This window comes from Salmo salar, chromosome 20, assembly GCF_965601325.2.
Source record: "Salmo salar chromosome 20, fSalSal1, whole genome shotgun sequence".
Classification (NCBI taxonomy): domain Eukaryota; kingdom Metazoa; phylum Chordata; class Actinopteri; order Salmoniformes; family Salmonidae; genus Salmo; species Salmo salar.
In genome coordinates, this window is record NC_138310.1 from 42,500,768 (window position 1) to 42,523,870 (window position 23,103).

Consider the following 23,103-nt stretch of genomic DNA (forward strand, 5'->3'; position numbering starts at 1 on the left):
TCTGCTTCATCTGACCACTTTTATATTGATCTAGTCACTGGTGCTTCCTGCTTTCATTTTTGCTTGTAAGCAGGAACCAGGAGGATGGAATTATGGTCAGATTTGCCAAATAGAGAGCGAGGGAGAGCCTTATGCGTCTCTGTGTGTAGAGTATAGGTGGTCCAGAGTTATTTTCCCTCTGGCTGCACATTTAACATGCTGATAGAAATTTGGTAAAACTGATTTAAGTTTCCCTGCATTAAAGTCCCCGGCTACTAGGAGCGCCGCCTGTGGGTGAGCGTTTTCTTGATTGCTTATGGCGGAATACAGCTCATTCATTGCTATCTTAGTGCCAACCTCTGACTGAGCTGGTATGTAAACGGCTACGAAGAATACAGATGAGAACTCTCTCGGTAGGTAGTGTGGTCTACAGCTTATCATGATATACTCAACCTCAGGCGAGCAATAGCTTGAGACTTCTTTAGATATAGTGCACCAGCTGTTATTTACAAAAATACATAGTCCGCTGCCCCTTGTCTTACCAGACGCTGCTGTTCTATCCTGCCGGTACATTGTATAACCAGCCAGCTGTATGATGATATTGTCATCGTTCAGCCACGACTCCGTGAAGCAAAAGATGTTAGTTTTTAATGTCCCATTGGTAGTTTAATCTTCCCCGTAACTCATCGATTTTATTGTCCAAAGATTGTATGTTTGCTATCAGAATTGTGGGAAGTGGGGGTTTATTCAATCGCCTCCGAATTCTCAGAAGGCAGCCTGCTCTCCGGCCTATCTTTCTCCGCCTCCTCTTCATGCAGATCACTGGGGTCGGGGCCAGTTCCGGAGGGAGCCATATATCCTTGGGCTCGTGAAAGAAGAAAAAGGATTCTGCTAGTCCGTGGTGAGTAATCGCAGTCCTGATGTCTAGAAGTTATTTTCGGTCATAAGAGACGGTAGCGGCAACATTATGTACAAAATGAGTCAAAAAATAAGTTACAAACAATGCAGATAAACAAACAAAAAAACACAATCGGTTGGGGGCATGTATAATCTCTACTCACTCTTCTCCTCCTCGTAGGAGCCTCCAGAACTGTTGCTGTATCGGGATTCCAGGCAGTTGTGGTGCCTCATGATGTTACTCAACCTGGATCACAAAGGTCAGAGGTTGTCACCATGGTTACTGCAACAGACAATCTATTATATTGACAAGATAGTCGAGTGACAGCTCTAACAATGGAAATACATGTCCACAAAGATGGAAGGCAGGCGAGGGTGACGAGATGAGGTTGGACCATTCTAGTCAATGAGAGGGCAGATACGCAAGTGAACAGGCAGAACTCCGATATAAAGTATTTTTTTTCAAAGTTGCTGAAATGTAATCCTAACCATAAGGAAATGTATATTTGATCAAATGTAGCAAGTTATCAATTACCTTTTTTGTTGACCAAATTCGACACTCTTTCATTGTACCTCCATATAAACATTCCTCACCTCGTGGTCTTATTTTCATGTAAACCCTTTCGCTTCGCCTCTTCTTCTCTGCTACTGCTGATCTTATATTACATCACATTTCATCTAACCTGGTCCCAGATGTGACAATGAAGGAGTTGACATGATAGCACAAACAGGACCAAGTTATATTTCACCTAGTCAGGTCCCAGATCTCTTTGTGCTGTTTTGTCAACTTCCATGGTTGTTGGCATACCAAACGGTCTTGGCAAAACAGCATAAAGAAATTTGAGACCAGCCCCATTCCAGGTACTATACTGTGCTACTATACCTCTCTCCGTTCTCTTTGGCTGCTTTAATATCATCTGTGTCAGGGAAACTCTCTTGGCCAGCAACTACAGTGTTGCTACTGGATGTTGTACCTAAAAAAAGTATAAGGTTTATAGATACAATTCATTCAAACATACATATTGTGAACGTTTTGGGAAATGTAAAACGTATGATAAAAATCTGATGTGGTAACTTTCCTTTGTGTAACATAATGTTACTGCCAGAGGCGCCAGTGGAGGTCTATATGTCCAGTCTGACTGACTGTGTTAGTGTGTTCGTTCATGTTCATGTTTGTGCGTATTCCTTTGTGTGTATGCGTGTGTTTGTTAGTGTGTTTATCTGTGTTTGTGTTTGTTTTCATTCCTGTTTGTGTGTTCGTACGTTTGTCTGTGTGCGTGTCTGTACCTATACCTGAGGCGGCGGTGGAGGTCTTGCTGGTGGCAGCGAAGCAGTAGAAAGGTGGGTTGTCACAGTGCTGTACCACAGGGTTGACCGGGTCTGTCTGCTGCAGCTCAAACAACAGCTCCTCCATGGTCTGAATGGTGTTGTTACGACACAGGTAGATCACTACCTTCTTGATCTGGAACACACACGGAAGTAGGAACACACACATGCATGCACACAAGCACGCACAGACACAAACAAAGGGTTAGGATTTGAGATAGGATTCGTTTTCTGTATGGTTCTAAGGTATCAAAGTTAGTTTTCTCTGTATTGTTCTAAGGCTGCATGGTTGAGCTTAATTATCTTTTCATATATATTTGATGGTTTTAAATACACTTTATTCAGACAGTAATGAAATGAAAGGGGTTCTAAGGCAGCACTCACATAAGGCAGCAGAGGAGTGTCGCTGCTCACTCCACACAGACTGATGAGGAACTGCAGGGTAGTCCTCAGATTGTTGGACCACCTGTCGTTACTGGCCAGAGCGTTCCAGACATTCTCCATCTCTGGTCCTGGAACGTCATCACCGTACTGACATGACAGGGCAGAGTATCAGCGATAAGTAACATTAACAATAGAATGACACCTTCATTGAACAAAACATATATTTACAGTGCATTCGGAAAGTATTCAGACCCCTTGACTTTTTCCACATTCTGTTACGTTACAGCCTTATCAATAAATATATATATTTTTTTTTATCCCTCATCAATCTACACACAGTACCCCATAATGACGAAGTGAAAACAGGTTTTTCTACATTTTTGCAAATTTATGAAAAATTAAAAACAGAAATAACTTATTTACATAAGCATTCAGACCTTTTGCTATGAGACTCAAAATTGAGCTCAGATGCATCCTGTTTCCATTGATCATCCTTGAGATGTTTCCACAACTTGATTGGAGTCAAACTGTGGTAAATTTAATTGATTGGACATGATTTGGAAAGGCACACACCAGTCTGTATAAGGTCCCACAGTTGACAGTGCTTGTCAAAGCAAAAACCAAGCCATGAGGTCGATTTGTCCATAGAGCTCCGAGACAGGATTGTATTGAGGCACAGATCTGGGGAAGTGTACCAAAACATTTCTGCAGCATTGAAGGTCCCCAAGAACACAGTGGCCTCCATTCTTAAATGGATGAAGTTTGGAACCACCAAGACTCTTCCTAGAGCTGGCCGCCCGGCCAATTGAGCAATCGGGTGAAAAGGGCCTTCGTCAGGGAGGTTCCCAAGAACCCGATGGTCACTGTGACAGAGCTCCAGAGTTCCTCTGTGGAGATGGGAGAACCTTCCAGAAGGACAACCATCTCTGCAGCACTCCAACAATCAGGCCTTTATGGTAGAGAAGCCAGACGTAAGCCACGCCTCAGGCACATGACAGCCCGCTTGGAGTTTGTCAAAAGGCACCTAAAGGACTCTCAGACCATGAAAAACAAAATTCTCTGGTCTGATGAAACCAAGATTGAACTCTTTGGCCTGAATGCCAAGCCTAACGTCTGGAGGAAACCTAGCACCATCCCTACGGTGAAGCATGGTGGTGGCAGCATCATGCTGTGGAGCTGGTTTTCAGCTGCAGGTATTGGGAGACTAGTCAGGATCAAGGGAAAGATGAACGGGGCAAAGTATAGAGAGATCCTTGATGAAAACCTGCTCCAGAACACTAAGGACCTCACCTTCCAACAGGACAACGACCCTAAGCACACAGCAAAGATAACGCAGGAGTGGCTTCGGGACAAGTCTCTGAATGTCCTTGAGTGGCCCAGCCAGAGACCGGACATGAATCCGATCGAACATCTCTGGGAAGACCTGAAAATAGCTGTGCGGCGACGCTCCCCATCTAACCTGACAGAGCTTGAGAGGATCTGCAGAGAAGAATGGGAGAAACTCCCCAAATACAGGTGTGCCAAGTTGTAGCGTCATACCCAAGAAGACTCAAGGCTGTAATCGCTGCCAAAGGTGCTGAGTAAAGGGTCTGAATACTTATGTAAATATCATATCCGTTTTTTTATTTGTATAATGCAAAAAATTCAAAAAACCTCTTTTCACTTTGTCATTATGGTATATTGAGTGTAGATTGATGAGGAAAAAAATCGAATGAATCCATTTTAGAATAAGGCTGTAACGTAACAAAATGTAGAAAAAGTCAAGGGGTCTTAATACTTTCCAAATGTACGGTATGTGCTCATATTTGTATTGTAAGTGCTATTGTGCTAAGTGTTATTGCTCCAAAGTTTCCTGTATGTTGTCTGCCTTTCAACGAGCAATGCACGCACGCACGCACGCACGCACGCACGCACGCACGCACGCACGCACGCACGCACGCACGCACGCACGCACGCACGCACACACACACACACACACACACACACACACACACACACACACACACACACACACACACACACACACACACACACACACACACACACACACACACACACACACACACACACACACACACACACACACACACAGACCATCTGACCTTGGCGGTCATGAACATGAGGTTGTTAAGGACCAGCGAGGTGGCCAGCAGCGAGCCCCAGCCCATTCCCCTTAGGGTGTGTTGGGGGACTTGTCCCGCGGTGTTGCCTGTCCGGTCCGGGGTCTCCTCCTCAGGGCTGCAGGGGCTGGAGACCGGTGGCAGCAGGCAGCTGTCCATCAGCTCGATGTTAGAGAGCCAGGGCAGGAGGTAGGTCAGCATGATCTGACGGCCGTTGGGGTGAGTGGTAGGGAAACGCTGGCTAACCTCTGGGACAGGAGATAGAAACACAACGGAGCAGAAACCGTAAATTTATAAAAAGTCATAAATAATTGTTACAAAGTCAGTCCCTCCAGGATTTTGTTGTGGTATTTGTGGACAAAAATGCTTGATTTTGGTGCGGCAATTATGACATTTTGCATGGCAATTTGTGATGATTTTTGTCCAATTTGTCATGAAAATGCACTGATGGGGAAAAACATTTGTTGACGTGTGTATTGATTTAACAATGTTATGTGGTAAAATGTATTGATTTGTAAAAGTGGTGATTGGTTAAAATTGAGAGCCCTTTTTTTGCAGTGCGGTAATTAGACAGTTTTATGCAGTAATATTGCAGCGATTTGACTGTTACATATGATAATAGTGCAGTGATTGGTCAAATTTGCGAGAACTCACTTCACATATGGGGAATTGTTGATTTTGCAACAACAAAAAAAATTCAACTGCAGAATCGCTAAATCCTGGAGGGACTATAAAGTTGTCCTCTGCAGAGGGAGGGGTAGAAGCATAAGATCTGTTTTGCCACTATAGATCACAATGAATCAGATTATTATGGACAGGGAGGACATGCTCCCAGATCAGCACTCCTACCCTGAGACACTTGATAAATACAGGCCCTGTTTGTATTTATTATTATCCCCATTAGCAGCTACTCTTCCTGGGGACTGGAAAACTTAAGGCAGTTATAATTTTTTTTTAACATTACAATACATTCATAACAGATTTCACAACACAATAAGTGTGTGCCCTCAGGCCCCTACTCCACTACCACATATCTACAACACAAAATCCATGTGCATGTGTGCCTATGTTTGTGTTGCTTCACAGTCCTCGCTGTTCCATAAGGTTTATTTTTATCTGTTTTTTAAATATTATTCTACTGTTTGCATCAGTTACCTTATGTGGAATAGAGTTCTATGTAGTCATGGCTCTATGTAGTACTGTGCGCCTCCCATAGTCTGTTCTGGACTTGGAGACTGTGAAGAGACCTCTGGTGGCATGTCTTGTGGGGTATGCATGCGTGTCTGAGCTGTGTGCTAGTCATTTAAACAGACAGCTCTGTGCTTTCAACATGTCAATACCTCTCACAAGTAGTGATGAAGTCAATCTCTCCTCCACTTTGAGCCAGAGAGATTGACATGCATATTATTAATGTTTGCTCTCTGTGTAGATCCAAGGGCCAGCCGTGTTGCCCTGTTCTGAGTCAATTGCAATTTTCATAAGTCCCTCTTTGTGGCACCTGACCACACAACTGAACAGTAGTCCAGGTGCGACAAAACTAGGGCCTGTAAGACCTGCCTTGTTGATAGTGCTGTTAAGAAGGTAGAGCAGCGCTTTATTATGGACAGACTTCTCCCCATCTTAGCTACTGTTGTATCAATATGTTTTGACCATGACAGTTTACAATCCAGGGTTACTCCAAGCAGTTTAGTCTATCAGTCTATCAGTTTATCTCAACTTGCTCAATTTCCACATTATTTATTACAATATTTAGTTTAGGTTTAGGGTTTAGTGAATGATTTGTCCCAAATACAATGCTTTTAGTTTTTTAATTATTTAGGACTAACTTATTCCTTACCACTCATTCTGAAAAACTAACTGCAGCTCGTTGTTAAGTGTTGCAGTCATTTCAGTCGCTGTAGTAGCTGGCGTGCATAGTGTTGAGTCATCCGCATACATTGACACACTGGCTTTACTCGAAGCCAGTGGCATGTTGTTAGTAAAGATTGAAAAAAGTAAGGAATTCATTTTTCTAACTGGATTCCATTAAAGAACAGCAGCGGACTATGATCGATAAAGTCAAAAGCCGCACTGAAGTTTAACAAAACAGCGTCCACAATCTTTTTCTCATCAATTTCTCTCAGCCAATCAGTCATTTGTGTAAGTGCTTGTTGAATGTCCTTCCCTATAAGCATGCTGAAAGTCTGTTTGTTTACTGTAAAATAACATTGTATCTGGTCAAATGCAATTTTTCCCAAAAGTTTACTAAGGGTTGTTGTAACGATGTACGCTTAATTAATAAATGAACAAAACAAACACAAACAGCGCACCGACATGAAACAGCAACAATGATGACTGCAGAAGAAACCAAAGGGAGTGACATATAAAGGGCAGGTAATCAAGGAGGTGATGGAGTCCAGGTGAGTGTCATTATGCGCGTAACGCTGGTGACAGGTGTGTGCCCTAACGAGCAGCCTGGTGACCTAGAGGCCAGAGAGGGAGCACACGTGGCAGTACCCCCTCCCCGACGCTCGGCTCCAGCTGCAGGACACCAACCAAGATGACGATCCCGGGGATCAGGAGCGGATCCTTCACCTATGCTAAGGTGCAGAAACCTGATGAACCAGCTGTGGAGTGAGAGCCTAATGGGCCTTCCAGGTAGCTCCGGCTCCAACACCCGGACCTGTCATCACTCCCAACACAAAAACTGAAAAAATACTCCCTAATGCTTCCCTTTGTTGAGTCGTCATTCTGTAACGATGTATGCTCAGAGTCGGGAAGCAAGTTCAGGGAGTGAATACATTTAATAAATAAATGAACAAAACAAGAAACACAAACAGCGCACCGACATGAAACAGGAATAATGATGACTGGGGAAGAAACCAAAGGGAGTAACATATAAAGGGCAGGTAATCATGGAGGTGATAGAGTCCAGGTGAGTGTCATTATGCGCGTAACGCAGGTGACAGGTGTGTGCCCTAACGAGCAGCCTGGTGACCTAGAAGCCGGAGAGGGAGCACACGTAACAGTTGTTGCTTAATAGGGTTAAAAGCTAATATACATTTCATACCTGAATACCAATGAGTTAAATGTCCAGAGCACAGCCGTGCGCCTTCTACAAGGTGTCTGTTTTCATCCTTGTTTTTGATAACTGAATATTGAGTCTCCATCATTTGATAACTGATGATCAGTGTTTTTATTTGGTCCAGTTTATACTGACACAATTCCTCTGAATCAGAACCCACTTCACTGTTGCTATAGCAAAGAGCAGTGGGAGCTTCCATAGCTAACTGACAAGGAACCTTTTTGAGTGGAAGGCGCCATCCTAACACAAGAACACACATTTAGCAGGAAGCCAAATGAAGATGACCTGCTTGTGAGTACTACGTGAGTACCACACACACACACACACACACACACACACACACACACACACACACACACACACACACACACACACACACACACACACACACACACACACACACACACACACACACACACACACACACACACACACACACAATACCTGAGAAGAGAGGCAGAGTGAGTTCGGGGTACATCCTAGACAGTTGCTGTGAGAGCTGGGCTAGAGAGACGTTGTAGAGGGGAGGCAGAGGTCTGTGGGTCCTATACAGGATACTACTGGGCTTCTGGTCTGCTATCGTCTTGGAATACACAAACAGCTTTGCCTCCAGAATCTGGTTATCAAGAAAGAAAAACACTCTTAGTCCAGGATATTATCAGTCAGGGTTGGGGTCAATTCTAATTAAATTCACAGGTTGACATTTATTGGGATGAGTCCTGTCCTTGAGGCAGAACTGAGTGATTTCCATTAGATGGGCCAGTTGCAAAGTCAAAATTGCCTTTATTGTAAAAATGTGCTTTTTGGTCTTAATTTAAGGTTGGATTAGGCATTAGGGCTTGTAGTGTGGTTAAGGTTAGGGTTAAGGTTAGGTGTATAACCAGATTGTATGACTTTGCGGCTGTGCCACCTAGTGACCACTCTGAAAACCTGCTTCCAGAACAAGATTCATGTCAAAAAACATTAACCTGCATTAATTTCAGCTAATTCAGGAAGTAAACTGAAAAAACCCTCATCAGTTTACAATGGAAGGATATCATACATTTCATTGGCCAGTAGAACTTTATTTAGATAGTCCATCTATGTACATCCTACAGATTGAGTCTATTGAGTGCATTTGTTTGCTGAGCGTCTATAGACAGACTATTCAAATAAAGTTTTACTCAGTGTAATTGGTCCTTACCTGCATTAGCTGCATTGAGATTTCATACATTTCCCTGCTGGTGTCTGATGCCTTGAAGAGCACCAAATTCAACAAAGTCACGATGTCACAGGGATAGTTTCTGCAAGTGAATGATAATCAAGATTAATATAATAAAGCTTGTAGGTGTAATGCATTATGATGAAGTTATAATGCATCATAAGATGTGTCTTGGACAGGTATATCATGTCTTCAATCATCTCACAATGATCCGGAGAAAAAAAAATGTTGAAATAACATACAGACATAATCTATGTTAAGAAGGTATAAATAGGGTGTCCACCCACACTGCCTAGAGTGGGTGAAAGCGTGCTTGGGTGATGAAATTTCACTTCATTATGTTATAAAATCAATTTTACCAAGACTAATATGATTAATTTTGTTCAGAATCGTTCAGTGGAGTCTTCTCTTACATATCATTAATATTACACCCTAAAAGTCGGATTTCGTAAACGAATGCATCCGATAATAAGCACCGAGCTCTGTTGACATGGCGGTGCAGGTTTCTCATAATGACTTTTGAGGATTTTACATTTTGTGGTCGTCATCTTCACAGTTGTTTCCACGGGTCGCAAATTGCTAAATTAGCATAACACGTGCTGAATTAAATGTAAAAGTCTTTGAAAATAAAAAGCTTGGAGTACGCTCAGTGCTCTGTTGAAATTTCACAGAGATAAGCTTATTTTGGTAAGAAATCTTTGAAAAAGAACGGGAATTTCGAATAAATATGAAAAGTATTTTCTAAAATATGATACTACTGTCAAAATTGATATCCATCTTACCTCTATATTGTTTTTTTGTCCTGCGGATTTCGAGAAGAAAGATGACAAGAAATGGGAAAGTAAGCCTGTCAGGTAGCTAGCTATGTATATTTTGAACCAAGGTAGCCAGTAGCCTTAATTCTTGCACAGAATCCAGCCTAGCTGACGCAAGGCAATTTTCCAGACTTTTGACCACTTTTTTTTCTCCCTAATTCTGGCCATCATAAAAGTGTATGAATAACTTTTGAACGTATTATGATAGAGATATGAGGTTGGGGCCATTGGTTTTCTTAGAGGAGCAAGTATCTACACAATTAACATATTATTTTACCCATTGGACAATGATGTTGTATAAAGCATTATACCAGCAGGTTAAAGTATTACAGACTATTTCAACAAATAGTGATGCTTCAGTTCAGTATTTGAAGTGTAAGGTTCAGTTATGTTACAGAGAGCGGCATTTGATCAGTTCCTACTCATGATGTCTATAGCAGAGTGTTTCCTACCAATGATGTCTATGGTAAAGCGGTTCCTACCAATAATGTCTATGGTAAAGCGGTTCCTACCAATAATGTCTATGGTAAAGCGGTTCCTACCAATAATGTCTATGGTAAAGCGGTTCCTACCAATGATGTCTATGGTAAAGCGGTTCCTACCAATGATGTCTATGGTAAAGCGGTTCCTACCAATGATGTCTATGGTAAAGCGGTTCCTACCAATGATGTCTATGGTAAAGCGGTTCCTACCAATGATGTCTATGGTAAAGCGGTTCCTACCAATGATGTCTATGGTAAAGCGGTTCCTACCAATGATGTCTATGGTAAAGCGGTTCCTACCAATGATGTCTATGGTAAAGCGGTTCCTACCAATGATGTCTATGGTAAAGCGGTTCCTACCAATGATGTCTATGGTAAAGCGGTTCCTACCAATAATGTCTATGGTAAAGCGGTTCCTACCAATGATGTCTATGGTAAAGCGGTTCCTACCAATGATGTCTATGGTAAAGCGGTTCCTACCAATGATGTCTATGGTAAAGCGGTTCCTACCAATGATGTCTATGGTAAAGCGGTTCCTACCAATGATGTCTATGGTAAAGCGGTTCCTACCAATGATGTCTATGGTAAAGCGGTTCCTACCAATAATGTCTATGGTAAAGCGGTTCCTACCAATGATGTCTATGGTAAAGCGGTTCCTACCAATGATGTCTATGGTAAAGCGGTTCCTACCAATGATGTCTATGGTAAAGCGGTTCCTACCAATGATGTCTATGGTAAAGCGGTTCCTACCAATGATGTCTATGGTAAAGCGGTTCCTACCAATGATGTCTATGGTAAAGCGGTTCCTACCAATGATCTGTATGATTCTTAACTTAGTTAATTTGGATGCAGTCTATCACAGTGCCATCCGTTTTGTCACCAAAGCCCCATATACTACCCACCATTGCGACCTGTATGCTCTCGTTGGCTGGTCCTCGCTACATATTCGTCGCCAAACCCACTGGTTTCAGGTCATCTATAAGTCTTTGCTAGGTAAAGCCAAGCCTTATCTCAGCTCACTGGTCACCATAGCAACACCCACCCGTAGCACGCACTCCAGCAGGTATATTGGTCATCCCCAAAGCCAACACCCCCTTTGGCAGCCTTTCCTTCCAGTTCTCTACTGCCAATGACTGGAACGAATTTAAAAAATCACTGAAGTTGGAGACTTATATCTCCCTCACTAACTTCAAGCATCGGCTGTCAGAGCAGCTTACCGATCGCTGCAGCTGTACACAGCCCATCTGTAAATAGCCCACCCAACCTACTACCTACCTCATCCCCATATTTGTTTTTTGTTTTTTCTGCTCTTTTGCACACCAGTATTTCTACTTGCACATCCTCATCTGCACATCTATCACTCCAGTGTTAATTGCTAAATTGTAATTACTTCGCCACTATGGCCTATTTATTGCCTTACCTCCTTACTTAATTTGCACACACTGTATACAGATTTTCTATTGTGTTATTGACTGTACGTTTGTTTATCCCATGTGTAACTCTGTGTTGTGTTTTTGTCACACTGCTTTGCTTTATCTTGGCCAGGTCGCAGTTGTAAATGAGAACTTGTCCTCAACTGGCCTACCTGGTTAAATAACGGTGAAAAAAAAAAAAAAGATCTGCTGCCACAGAAGGTGACATTTGACTATTTCCTACTTCCTTACAGTAATGACCAAATGTTCTTAACTTTCTACTTGTGCCAGAGATGGTGGAATTAGAAGGGTTCCTACCAATGATGTCTGTAGTTCCTACCTGCTGCCACAGATGGTGGCGATGGCCTTGAAACAGCCAGAGGCCAGTTGGTAGGAGCCGGTGAAGCAGCGGTCGACCGCCCAGTTAAACAGGTTGACCTGGTCAGCATTCAACTCCAGCAGCAGAATAACTACCTCACAGCCCAGCTGGTGAACCTAGTGGTCAATGACAGGTGGTCAGTGTGAGTGTGTTTGTGTGTGTGCCTGTGTACGTGACCACCATCAACTACTTCGAGCAACCAAACTACCAGATAAATCATGCATCTTCAATGACGATTTGACCGTTGGTGATACGATCAAAGTTGAACAAAAAATAACTGGAGGTGTTGCTCTGCAATAATGAATGGGGGAGGGAAAGTGTCATTAGACAAAAATATTCCATACAGTATATCCATATTGAAAGGTGAATGCCTTTGAGGTGTAAATGGTTTCCTCATTTTTAAAAGCCTTGAGTAAGACTAGTTTGAAAGGGCAGTAGAAGCTATATGACATCTGTCTTAGCAGGATGAATCACATTTTCATGCCTAGTTTTTACTATTCATTCCAAGGTTAAAGAATGTAAACACTAGCCTGGTCCCAGATCTGTTTGTGTTGTATAGCTGACAATGACCATACGAGTTGGCAAGACAGCACAAACAGATCTGGGACGAGGCTATGTAAACACCAGAACACAAGCTGAAAGTCAACTTTGAATGAGGGAGTAAAAAAACATATACAGAGAGGGACAGGTGCTTAATCCAGCCAGTCATGTTATAAATGGACAAATAATTGAGCAAATTTACCCTGAGACAAAAGCACTTGATCAAAACAATTAGGGAACAGTTGGCAGGAGCTGATGTTGTTTTACTGTGAGGAAACTAAGCAAACTATCAGAGGGCTATTAAGGTAATAGTGTGTGTGTGTGTGTGTGTGTGTGTGTGTGTGTGTGTGTGTGTGTGTGTGTGTGTGTGTGTGTGTGTGTGTGTGTGTGTGTGTGTGTGTGTGTGTGAGTGTGGCTATTTTAAGATTAAGGGTTAGGTTTAGGATTAGGGTTACAAATAGGGTTAGGGTTAGAATTAGGGTTGGGGTAAGGGGTTAGGGGTAAGGATTAGGAGTTAGGTTTAGTGTTTGGATTACGGATTAAGGTTAGGGTTATGGTAAGGTTTAGGGAATAGGGAAAATAGGATTTTGAATGGAAATATATTTTAGGTCCCCATGAGGATAGAAGAACAAAACGCGTGTGTGTGGGGGTGTTTGTGTGTGTGATTGGCCACATCACATACCCGTAGATCCTGGCAGGCTAGTATGTTATCCAGCCACTTATAGAGGTATCCGTCTGGGGACAGTCCAACGTTGTCGAACACAGGTCCACAGCACAACACCGCAGACATGGCCTAGAGAAACACACACACACCCACTCTAGAAACAGTAGAACATGGCATGCACGCACAACATGCAGTAGGACCAACCCCCATGCTCCAACTCAGGATCATTCAGACACGTCATACCTAATAAAGGTTGGGTGCTGTATAGCTTCTGTACCATCACCCTGTGAATTCCAGCACTAACCATGAAGGTTGGGTAGTGCTGCTTATACACTGCCTTCAGAAAGTATTCACACTCCTTGACTTTTTCCACAATTTGTTGTGTTACAGCCTGAATTTAAAATTGATTTAATTTAGATATTTTGTCACTGGCCTACACACAATACCTCATCATGTCAAAGTGGAATTGTGTTTTTTGAAAATTTTACAAATGAATTAAAAATGAAAGGCTGAAATGTCTTGAGTCAATAAGTATTCAACCCCTTTGTTAAGGCAAGTCTAAATACGTTCAGAAGTAAAACTTTGCTAAACAAGTCACATAATGTAACGCCCTGGCCATAGAGAGGGGTTTTTTGTTCTTTATTTTGGTTAGGCCAGGGTGTTACATTGGGTGGGCGTTCTATGTTCGTTTTCTAGGTTTTTTGTATTTCTTTGTTTTGGGCCGTGTGTGGCTCCCAATCAGGCACAGCTGAAGTTCGTTGTTGCTGATTGGGAGTCACACATAAGGAGCATGTTTTTCCTTTGGGTTTTGTGGGTAATTGTTTCTGTTAGTGTTTTGCACCTGACAGGACTGTTTGGCTGTCGGTTTTTCTTATTTTTCTATAGTGTTCTTTCTGCTATTAAATATTCAATGATGAACACTAACTCCGCTGCACCTTGGTCTACTCTCTCTCACGACAGCCGTTACACATAATAAGTTGCATGGACTCACTCTGTGGACAATAATAGTGTTTAACATGATTTTGAATGACTACCTTATTTCTGTACCCCACACATACAATTATCTGTAAGGTCCCTCAGTCGAGCAGTGAATTTCAAACACAGATTCAACCACAAAGACCAGGGAGGTTGTCCAATGCCTTGTAAAGAAGGGCACCTATTGGTAGACGGGTATTTTTTTTTTAAAGCAGACATCGAATATCCCTTTGAGCATGGTGAAGTTATTAATTACACTTTGGAGGCTGTATCAATACACTCAGTCACTACAAAGAAGGGGGACTTTAAAACAGTTACAGAGTTAATGGCTGTGATAGGAGAAAACTGAGGATGGATCAACAACATTAGTTACTCCACAATACTAACCTAATAGACAGAGTGAAAAGAAGGAAGCCTGTACATAATAAAAATATTACATAACAGGCATCCTGTTTGCAACAAAGTACTAAAGTAATACTGAAAAAAATGTGGCAAAGCAATTCACTTTTTGTCTTCAATAAAAAGTGCTATGTTTGGGGCTAATCCAATACAACACATTACTGAGTACCACTCTCCATATATTCAAGTGTAGTGGTGGCTGCATCATGTTATGGGTATGCTTGTAATCGTTAAGGACTGGCGAGTTTTTCAGGATAAAAAAAACAACAGAATATAGCTAAGCACAAGCAAAATCCTAGGGGAAAACATTGTTCAGTCTGCTTGCCACCAGACATTGGAAGATGAATTCATCTTTCAGCAGGACAATAGCCTAAAACAAGGCCAAATCTACACTTGAGCTTCTTACCAAGAAGACAGTGAATGTTCCTGAGTGGCCGAATTACAGTTTTGACTTAAATCTGCTTGAAAATCTGTCAAGACTTGAAAATGGTTGTCTAGCAATGATCAACAATCAATTTGACAGAGTTTGAAGAATTTTGAAAAGAATAATGGGCAAATATTGTACAACCCAGGTGTGCAAATCTCTTTGAGACTTATCCAGAAAGATTCTAACATGTATTGACTCAGGGATCTGAATACTTATGTAATTTAGATATTTCTGTATTTCATTTTCAATAAATTTGCAAACATTTTGAAAAACATGTTTTCACTTTGTCACAACGTGATATTGTGTGTAGGTGGGTGATATTTTTTTTACATTTTTTTATCCATTTCAAATTCAGGCTGTAACACAACAACATTTTGAATAAGTCAAGGGATATGAATACTTTCTGAAGGCACTGTAGCTTTTGCACCATCACCCAGTGGGTTCTAGCACTAACCATTAAGGTTGGGTGGTTCAAAGTACTGCTCAGCTTTTGTACCATGGTACCTAACACTGACCATGAAGGTTGCTGTTCAGGACTGCTTTGTCCTTTCTGAAATAAGACATCCAAAGGGATGAATTGCAGTCATGTTATGAAGGAAATGCATACATCTATGAAGAGAATGAAAAATATCTTACTGGCTCATATGAGGTTATTGTTTTTGACGCTCGGGAACTGACTGAAATTACACGCTTTACACAATAGTTATGGCAGCACACAGGATCCGTTGATAGCAGCGTTGCGCTATTGAACTCAGATCAAGCTAAGCTCTTAGAAAAAAGGATTCCAAAAGGGTTATTTGGCTGTCCCCACAGAATAACCCTTTTCGGTTCCAGGTAGCACCCTTTTGGGTACCATGTAGAACCCTCTGTTGAAAGGGTTCTAAATGTAAACCAAAACGGTTATACTTTGAACCAAAAGGCTTCTACCTGGAACCAAAAAGGGTTCTTCAAAGGATTTTCCTACGGGGACAGCCAAAGAGCATCACTACTCTGGACGGTTCTGACTTAGAATATGAGTACAACTACAAATACCTAGGTGTCTGGTTAGACTGTAAACTCTTCTTCCAGACCCACATTAAGCATCTCCAATCCTAAATTCAATCTAGAATCGTCTTCATATTTCGCAACATCCTTCACTCATGCTGCCAAACCCTCATAAAACTGACTATCCTACCGATCCTCGACTTCGGCGATATCATTTACAAAATAGCCTCCAACACTCTACTCAGCAAATTGGATGTAGTCTATCACAGTGCCATCCGTTTTGTCACCAAAGCCCCATTGTCACATCTGTCGTCAGGAATGGACCAAGGCGCAGCGGGTTGCGTGCTCATCATTGTTATTTATTTAGTGAACACGAAAAAAAACTCGACAGTACAACAGTCTTGCAGGCGATACTAAAAGCAATGCAAAAACAACTACCCACAAAACCCAAACCAAACACACACCTAATTATAGGACTCTCAATCAGAGGCAACTAGAAACACCTGCCTCCAATTGAGAGTCCAACACCCAAACCTAAACATAGAAAAACTAAACTAGACAGAACGTAGAAATACATACAAAAACACAAACTCTCTGCCACATCCTGATCAAAACTAATACAATTACTCCCTCTGCTGGTCAGGACGTGACAGTACCCCCCCTAAAGGTGCAGACCCCGACCGCACCTAAAAGAAAAGACAAAAACCCCCAAACAACAAAAAATATCCCCCTAAACTAAAGGGAGGGAAGGGAGGGTGGCTGCCGTCAACGACGGCACTGTGCTACACCCCCCCTCCCCAACCCACCTATATAGGAGGGGGGTTGGGGGACCCCCCCATCCTGGGAAAAATATGATTTGTCCCCCCCAATATATCACTGAAACATAACTATGTAATTTAAATAATATTAATAATACGCAATGAAAGCAATTGTGCTGATTATAGACACTTAATAGCTCGTTTTTAAGTTTCAAAAGATTGCGACCCCCCCACCCTTTGCCTCACAATGGTTTGATCCACTGCCAGTTCCTTAGCTTGCGAGGTAACGTAGAGGTCGTATCTACTGTCTGAAAGGCACTCAATGCACGTAACTGACGTGAGGTTAATCCAGTCAATCGCGCACACACACTAGCTGAATATGCAGAGCTAGCGCGCAAATATTAACTATTAAGCTAGCTAGTACCTATTCCATTTATGTGGCGTCGTCAAAGATGGAATCTTTGCTATCGTCAATTTATTCCAAGATCAGCATGCATGTAAGTTAGTGCTTCAAAGTCCCTGTGATAAGGTTAGCGATAAACTGAACAGAACTACACTCTCTTCTACCATTGTTTTAAATATATTTAATGGTCTCGTTGCAAAAGCTAAATTGTCGCAAGGGAACTTTTATTTATATATTTTATTTCACCTTTATTTAACCCGGGTAGCAAAGATTATAGCAAACACCACTGAATTGGTGCTCGCTAGCTTTGCAAATTCAGCTATTGTTAGAAGCCAGCCAATATGAAACAAACGATTAAAATTACAAAAGGTTGCAGCATATGTTGTGTAAATGGTGAACTCATACAGCTGTCTACTCTTGTCACTGCAATCCGTTTCACATTTGCTAGCTACCTTTTAGATCGAAGCCCATATAGAATGATAGAAGATAAGATGATAGAAGCCCATCTCCTACTGTAAATAACCTACATACTGTGTGTGTGTAGCCAACCAGGTAGAAAAATTGCAGAAAAATGGCAGAAAAAAGACAGACATCAGAGTATTTTTCAGTACACCAAAACGCAAAGTAAGAACCCTAGTAGCTTAATATCTCAAAGACTAGTTGATAAAATGTTCATAAGAAAGAAATGAAATTCTAATGGAAATGTTTCACAATGATGTCATTAGGCAGAGCAGGCAACAGATGGCACACAGACAGCAGAGTTGGGGACAGATATGCAGGGACAGACTGGCAGAGACAGGGAGTCTCAGGTAAGTTTGTTGAGTCTTTGTTTGGCAACATTATGAAAGGTTCTCCATTTTTTTGACTTGTAAAATAGGAACATAATTGGAAAATGCCATGGACACCCCCACTCTCAACTTAAACTGGTGACTGAACTAAGATTTGTTAAAGGCAATGGTATTGCTGTTGTGATTAGTTGTGTAGTTTTGGGTACCGGTAGTTAGGAGTACGGCAAACACCTTATTTCTTTGGTTCCTCAATATACATTTACCATATTAAACGTAGGCTATGTGTTACAGCACTACTTTTGGTGTCCTCCTCAGGAATTGCTCTTGAGAAAATGTAATGTAATTGTCCCCTCCAAAGTTGATATCAGATTTTCGCCCCTGCATGTGTAACTCTGTGTTCTTTGTGTCACACTGCTTTGCTTTATCTTGGTCGCAGTTGTAAATGAGAACTTGTTCTCAACTGGCCTACCTGGTTCAATAAAGGTGAGGGAAAAAAAAGAAAACAAAAAGGACAGATTACAACCAGATAAAACACATTTTTACTGACGTCATCAAACGTCATATTTTGATATCTGGTTGTAGCGACGTCAGATTACAACCGGGTCACTAAAAAGACTTATGTCCTTTTTCAATAGAACGCAACCTAACCATAACATCACATACAAATGTCAGCCTGATGTCTTTTTAACCACTTTGCCCACTGGGTACAGCCAACGGAGGATTTCTTTCAGGGAGTTTTCTATTGCTGTTGTGCTACTGCTTGGTCTTCCAGGAACTAGGCAGGGTTACTGTTTTGTTTATTTTATTAGGATCCCCATTAGCTACCGCACATGCAGCAGTTACTCTTCCTGGGTCCACATAAAACATACAAATACATGACAAAGTACAAAACAGTGATAGACATGAACATGACATATTACATTCAATTCAAAATAAAATCAAATTAAATAAGAGTTAAATATAGGAAAGACACCAAGAGACAACAAAAATACTATTTACGCACTATTCATACACTGAGTGTACAAAACATTAAGAACACCTTCCTACTGTATTATAGAGTTGGACTCTACAAGGTGTCGAAAGCATTCCACAGGGATGCTGGCCCATGTGCTTCCCACAGTTGTGTCAAGTTGGCTGGACGTCCTTTGGGTGGTGGACCATTCTTGATACACGTAAGAAACTGTTGAGCTTGAAAAACCCAGCAGCGTTGCAGTTCTTGACACAACATGGTGCATCTGGCACCTACTACCATACTCCTTTCAAAGGCACTTAAATATTTTGTCTTGCCTATTCAACCTCTGAATGCCACACATACACAATCCATGTTTCAATTGTCTCAAGGCTTAAAAATCCTTCTTTAATTAACCTGTCTCCTCCCTTCATCTACACTGATTGAAGTGGATTTAACAAGTGATTATAGCTTTCACCTGGATTCACCTGGTCAGTTTATGTCATGGAAAGAGCAGGTGTTCATAATGTGTTGTACACTCAGTGTATATACATATTCATATTTTTATATACAGTACAGTACAATGAAATACAAAACAGATAAAACTGTTCAACACTTTGTGACAAATGGTTTAGTAAAAGCGCTATACAAATAAGAAATGTGATTGATTGATGTACCTTGAGGGCGCAGTACTGGTATCTGGTGATCTGGTGGTTCCTGTCACTGTAACGATCGAGAGGCGTGAACATGACGCTGAAGGGACCAGCCCATTGGCTGAACAGGATGAAGAGGTGGTGCCTTAGGCTCTGCTGCGGGAAGAGGAAGCGTCGGTGGTGGACTGGAGGAGAAGAGGGGGAGAGGAGGGCAAAGGGGAGAGGGGGACACAGGGAAGCAGAGAGGGTGGGAGAAACGGAGAGGAGAGGAGGGTAGAGGAGTGCAGAAGGAGAGAAAGAAAATAAGGACAGTAAAATGTATCTGTTAGTCCCCTTCTCAGAACAGTATATGGGCATCAAAATCACTGGGGCATTACAAACTGCTACTGTATGGGACTGAGTGACTAAGAGCTGAATCCAAAACTAGTCCCTTCCCCTTGGCCCTCGGCCCTCCATTTGCGCATTCACGTGCGCATCCGCCAAATGTACAAGTGTCCCTAAGCTAAGGGAGTGAAAATTATCAAGGGTGTAGGGGCTAATTAGACCCTCAGATAGTCACTTTGACCAAGCCAGCAAGGCTGCAGGCTCCAGAGCGAAGTGCCATCTCATCACGCATTACGATATGTTTGGTGTTTGCGCCATTTCATACAAAAGAATTGAGAGGCGTGCCTTTTTTATGAGATGTGCTTTTGTGTCTGATTGTGAGGTTTGACACATAATATAAATCAAATACCCCCAAATTAAATGCTTAACTGTTAATGAGGTTTATATCTTCTAAAACGCAACAGGGAATTTGTTCATTTGAATTTCATGCTTGTTTTATTATTTAAAACAAAAAGTGGAATATGAATTGCATCATTCAAGTCACAAGTGTGTCCCGAGGTTGATGGGTTCATTGATCCCCTCTCCACTCTATGGAAGTCACCCTCAGAGCTTCATCAGTAACACGTGACAATGGAGGGTCCTCCGAACGAGTTGGTATGAGCGAGGGGCTAGTTTGGGATTCACCGCTGGATTACAGTCGTATTCCGTCAGTCGTCTCTCATTCATCAGGCAGTCAGGAAGTCTGGCTGCCAATGAGTCATCATCTGCCCTTCCCTATTTAAGCTACAGTATTTTAGGACTGGCGTCCCTTGGGGTATGGCCTAATCAAGATCAATGTCAAGTGTCCTGAGTCCCTGCTTTCCCTGGGCCTGCACCAACCCTTGCCACACGGAGGCCTGTTTTCATCATTCATAAGCTACCAAAAAGTACGGCTCAGTACTCAGTTTTCGGTGACAGTGCGCATCTATGGGGACCTGAAAACATAAAAATTATTTTGAAACAAAGTTATTTTGGATCCATAGGGCTCTGATAAAAAGTAGTGCACTATATAGGGAATAGGGTGCCGTTTGGGAACCAACCTAAAATGTCAGCCAAAAAGTAATTTGGTTATTTACCGGGAACACACTGGATGAGGTTGGCCACCATGGCACTGAAGTGAGCTCGGATGTCCTTGAGAATCTCTAGCTCTTTGTCATTCTCCGCCTCCAGAAGCATCCGCGTCAGGTCCACGTACTCTAGGAACAGAGCTCCCAGGGCCAACGTATCCCGCTCCAGAGCCCCGTTGGTGCTGTGGACACCAGACAGAAACACAAACAGATGGACAGACGGACATACAGAAGTAGATGTCAAGACAACAGTTTGTTTAGTTTATTTACATATTCGAAACCATACTGTTGCTTTCGCATCCAAGGGAGGACAGAGGTATTCTGTGAGTCCTGTGCTTCCCAGTGTGTTGGGCAGTGTCTCCAGCATGACCGTGAGTGTGCCAGTGAGCATGTCAATGAGTGTGGATTGTGTGTCAGTAGGTGTGACACTAAGTGTCACTAAGTGTGTCAGAGAGTGTGTCTGAGAGTGTCAGTGAATGTGGGTTGGGTCAGAGTGTCAGAGAGCTTGTCAGTGAGCGTGTCAGTGATTCACACGAGGTTGGTGGCACCTTAATTGGGAGGACGAGCTTATGGTAATGGCTGGAGCAGAAAAAGTTCAATAGATTGAGCATAGCAGTGCTTTGCACTGATTAAATTGATTTGGTTTCCATGTTTTTGATACCATTCCATTAGCGCCGTTCCGGACATTATTATGAGCTGTCCTCCCCTCAGCAGCTTCCTGTGCAGTGATTGGTCAGTGAATGTGACTCTAACCTATCACTGATGACACCAGAGTCAGCCAGCAGCTCAAATATCCTCAGAAGCTGCAGCCTCAGGAGGTCTCTCCGCTCACGGCGCTTCTTGTTCTGAGACATAGAGAGAGAGAGAGAGAGGGAGGGGGGAGTGAGCGAGAGAGAGAGCGAGAGCGATAGAAAGGGAGGAAAAGAGAGAGAGAGAGAGATCCATCAGATAGGCACTTCTTCTAATAGCTGTTTCATCTACAATGTGTGATCTCCCTTGCCTGGCTACCCATCCACATTGCTTCAGCCAAAGTTTATTCTCCACAATGAGTCTGGATATGCCTTCCTCCCCTACGATTTTAGCTTGCGAACACATTCTGACCTTTCTGATTGGTCCCAGAAACTGATGGGTTGGGCCAGAGCCAGCCTACATGATGACTTTATCAACTTAAATACTCTGATTGGTTCGATTTTTTAGAGACGATCCAATCCCTGATGAATTTGTTTTGTACAACGCCCCTCATTTTGAAGTCACACAAACGACTTCTAGGATGGCAGATTCAGACGAAATGTACAGCATGTAGAGATCGATAGAGCAGCAGAATTAAGTTCAGGGTGAGTTGTCAGGCAATGACCTCCCCTCTCTATTCAATGACTTACAATATGTTGCGAAGTAGTAGTTGTGTATATAAGAACAAACTGAAGCGTTATGATGATTATGCCCACAGCTCACCTCTGGTCTTCTCTCCAAAGCTTCCTTCATTAAAGGATGCAGCTCCTCTACCAGCTCCCTGGACACAAACAGAATTACATATAGAACTCTAGAACGGACATTTGGATCCTAGCACATGCCTAAAAAACATCCATCTTGCTCAGGAAACCTTTCAATCTAGAAAAGGATCACATGTGGTATAATATATAAGTGATATAATAACATATCACAGTATGTTGGTTAGCTAGTTAGTGATTTAATAGGATCTTTGTGATCACAAAAATGTGTTACTATAACAAAGAAGACATATGTTTTGAAATGTGACGAAAAACCCGAACATACAATTTCATAAACATTCACAAAAATGTACCATAGATAGTGCTTTGCACTGATTAAATTGATTTCCAAGAAAAGGGTATTTAAGATAAAATGAAGTCTACACGGAACAAAGAGAAGGGGATATGTCCAAACTGAAAAAGACCAGAATGTACCACTTTGTAATCCCTCGCTTATCTCTCTTTTAAACCATCACAAATGCTTTAAAACTTTCCACAGCTGACTGTATTGTGTCATGTTCCCTGTTATGAATGCAGGGACTGACAGTTAGTACATGAGGAATCAATGGGTATATATCACAAATTGT

At 42.1% G+C, this 23,103-nt stretch overlaps 1 protein-coding gene across 7 annotated transcripts in view; it reads right to left on the minus strand.

Moving 5' to 3' along the window:
- LOC106580640 (protein furry homolog) overlaps window positions 1–23,103 on the minus strand; it is a 282,430-nt gene that overhangs the window by 114,185 nt on the left and 145,142 nt on the right. For all 7 annotated transcript variants that reach the window (XM_082966434.1, XM_082966435.1, XM_082966433.1 and 4 more), the window contains exons 25-37: window positions 22,482–22,539; window positions 21,783–21,874; window positions 21,039–21,211; window positions 19,624–19,784; window positions 13,282–13,392; window positions 12,021–12,175; window positions 8,954–9,053; window positions 8,215–8,386; window positions 4,689–4,954; window positions 2,587–2,733; window positions 2,170–2,338; window positions 1,760–1,850; window positions 1,041–1,123 (exon numbers count right to left, since the gene is read on the minus strand). In XM_082966434.1, the coding sequence (XP_082822560.1) occupies window positions 1,041–1,123; window positions 1,760–1,850; window positions 2,170–2,338; window positions 2,587–2,733; window positions 4,689–4,954; window positions 8,215–8,386; window positions 8,954–9,053; window positions 12,021–12,175; window positions 13,282–13,392; window positions 19,624–19,784; window positions 21,039–21,211; window positions 21,783–21,874; window positions 22,482–22,539 (1,778 nt within the window). The remainder of the gene's footprint in view (window positions 1–1,040; window positions 1,124–1,759; window positions 1,851–2,169; window positions 2,339–2,586; window positions 2,734–4,688; window positions 4,955–8,214; window positions 8,387–8,953; window positions 9,054–12,020; window positions 12,176–13,281; window positions 13,393–19,623; window positions 19,785–21,038; window positions 21,212–21,782; window positions 21,875–22,481; window positions 22,540–23,103) is intronic.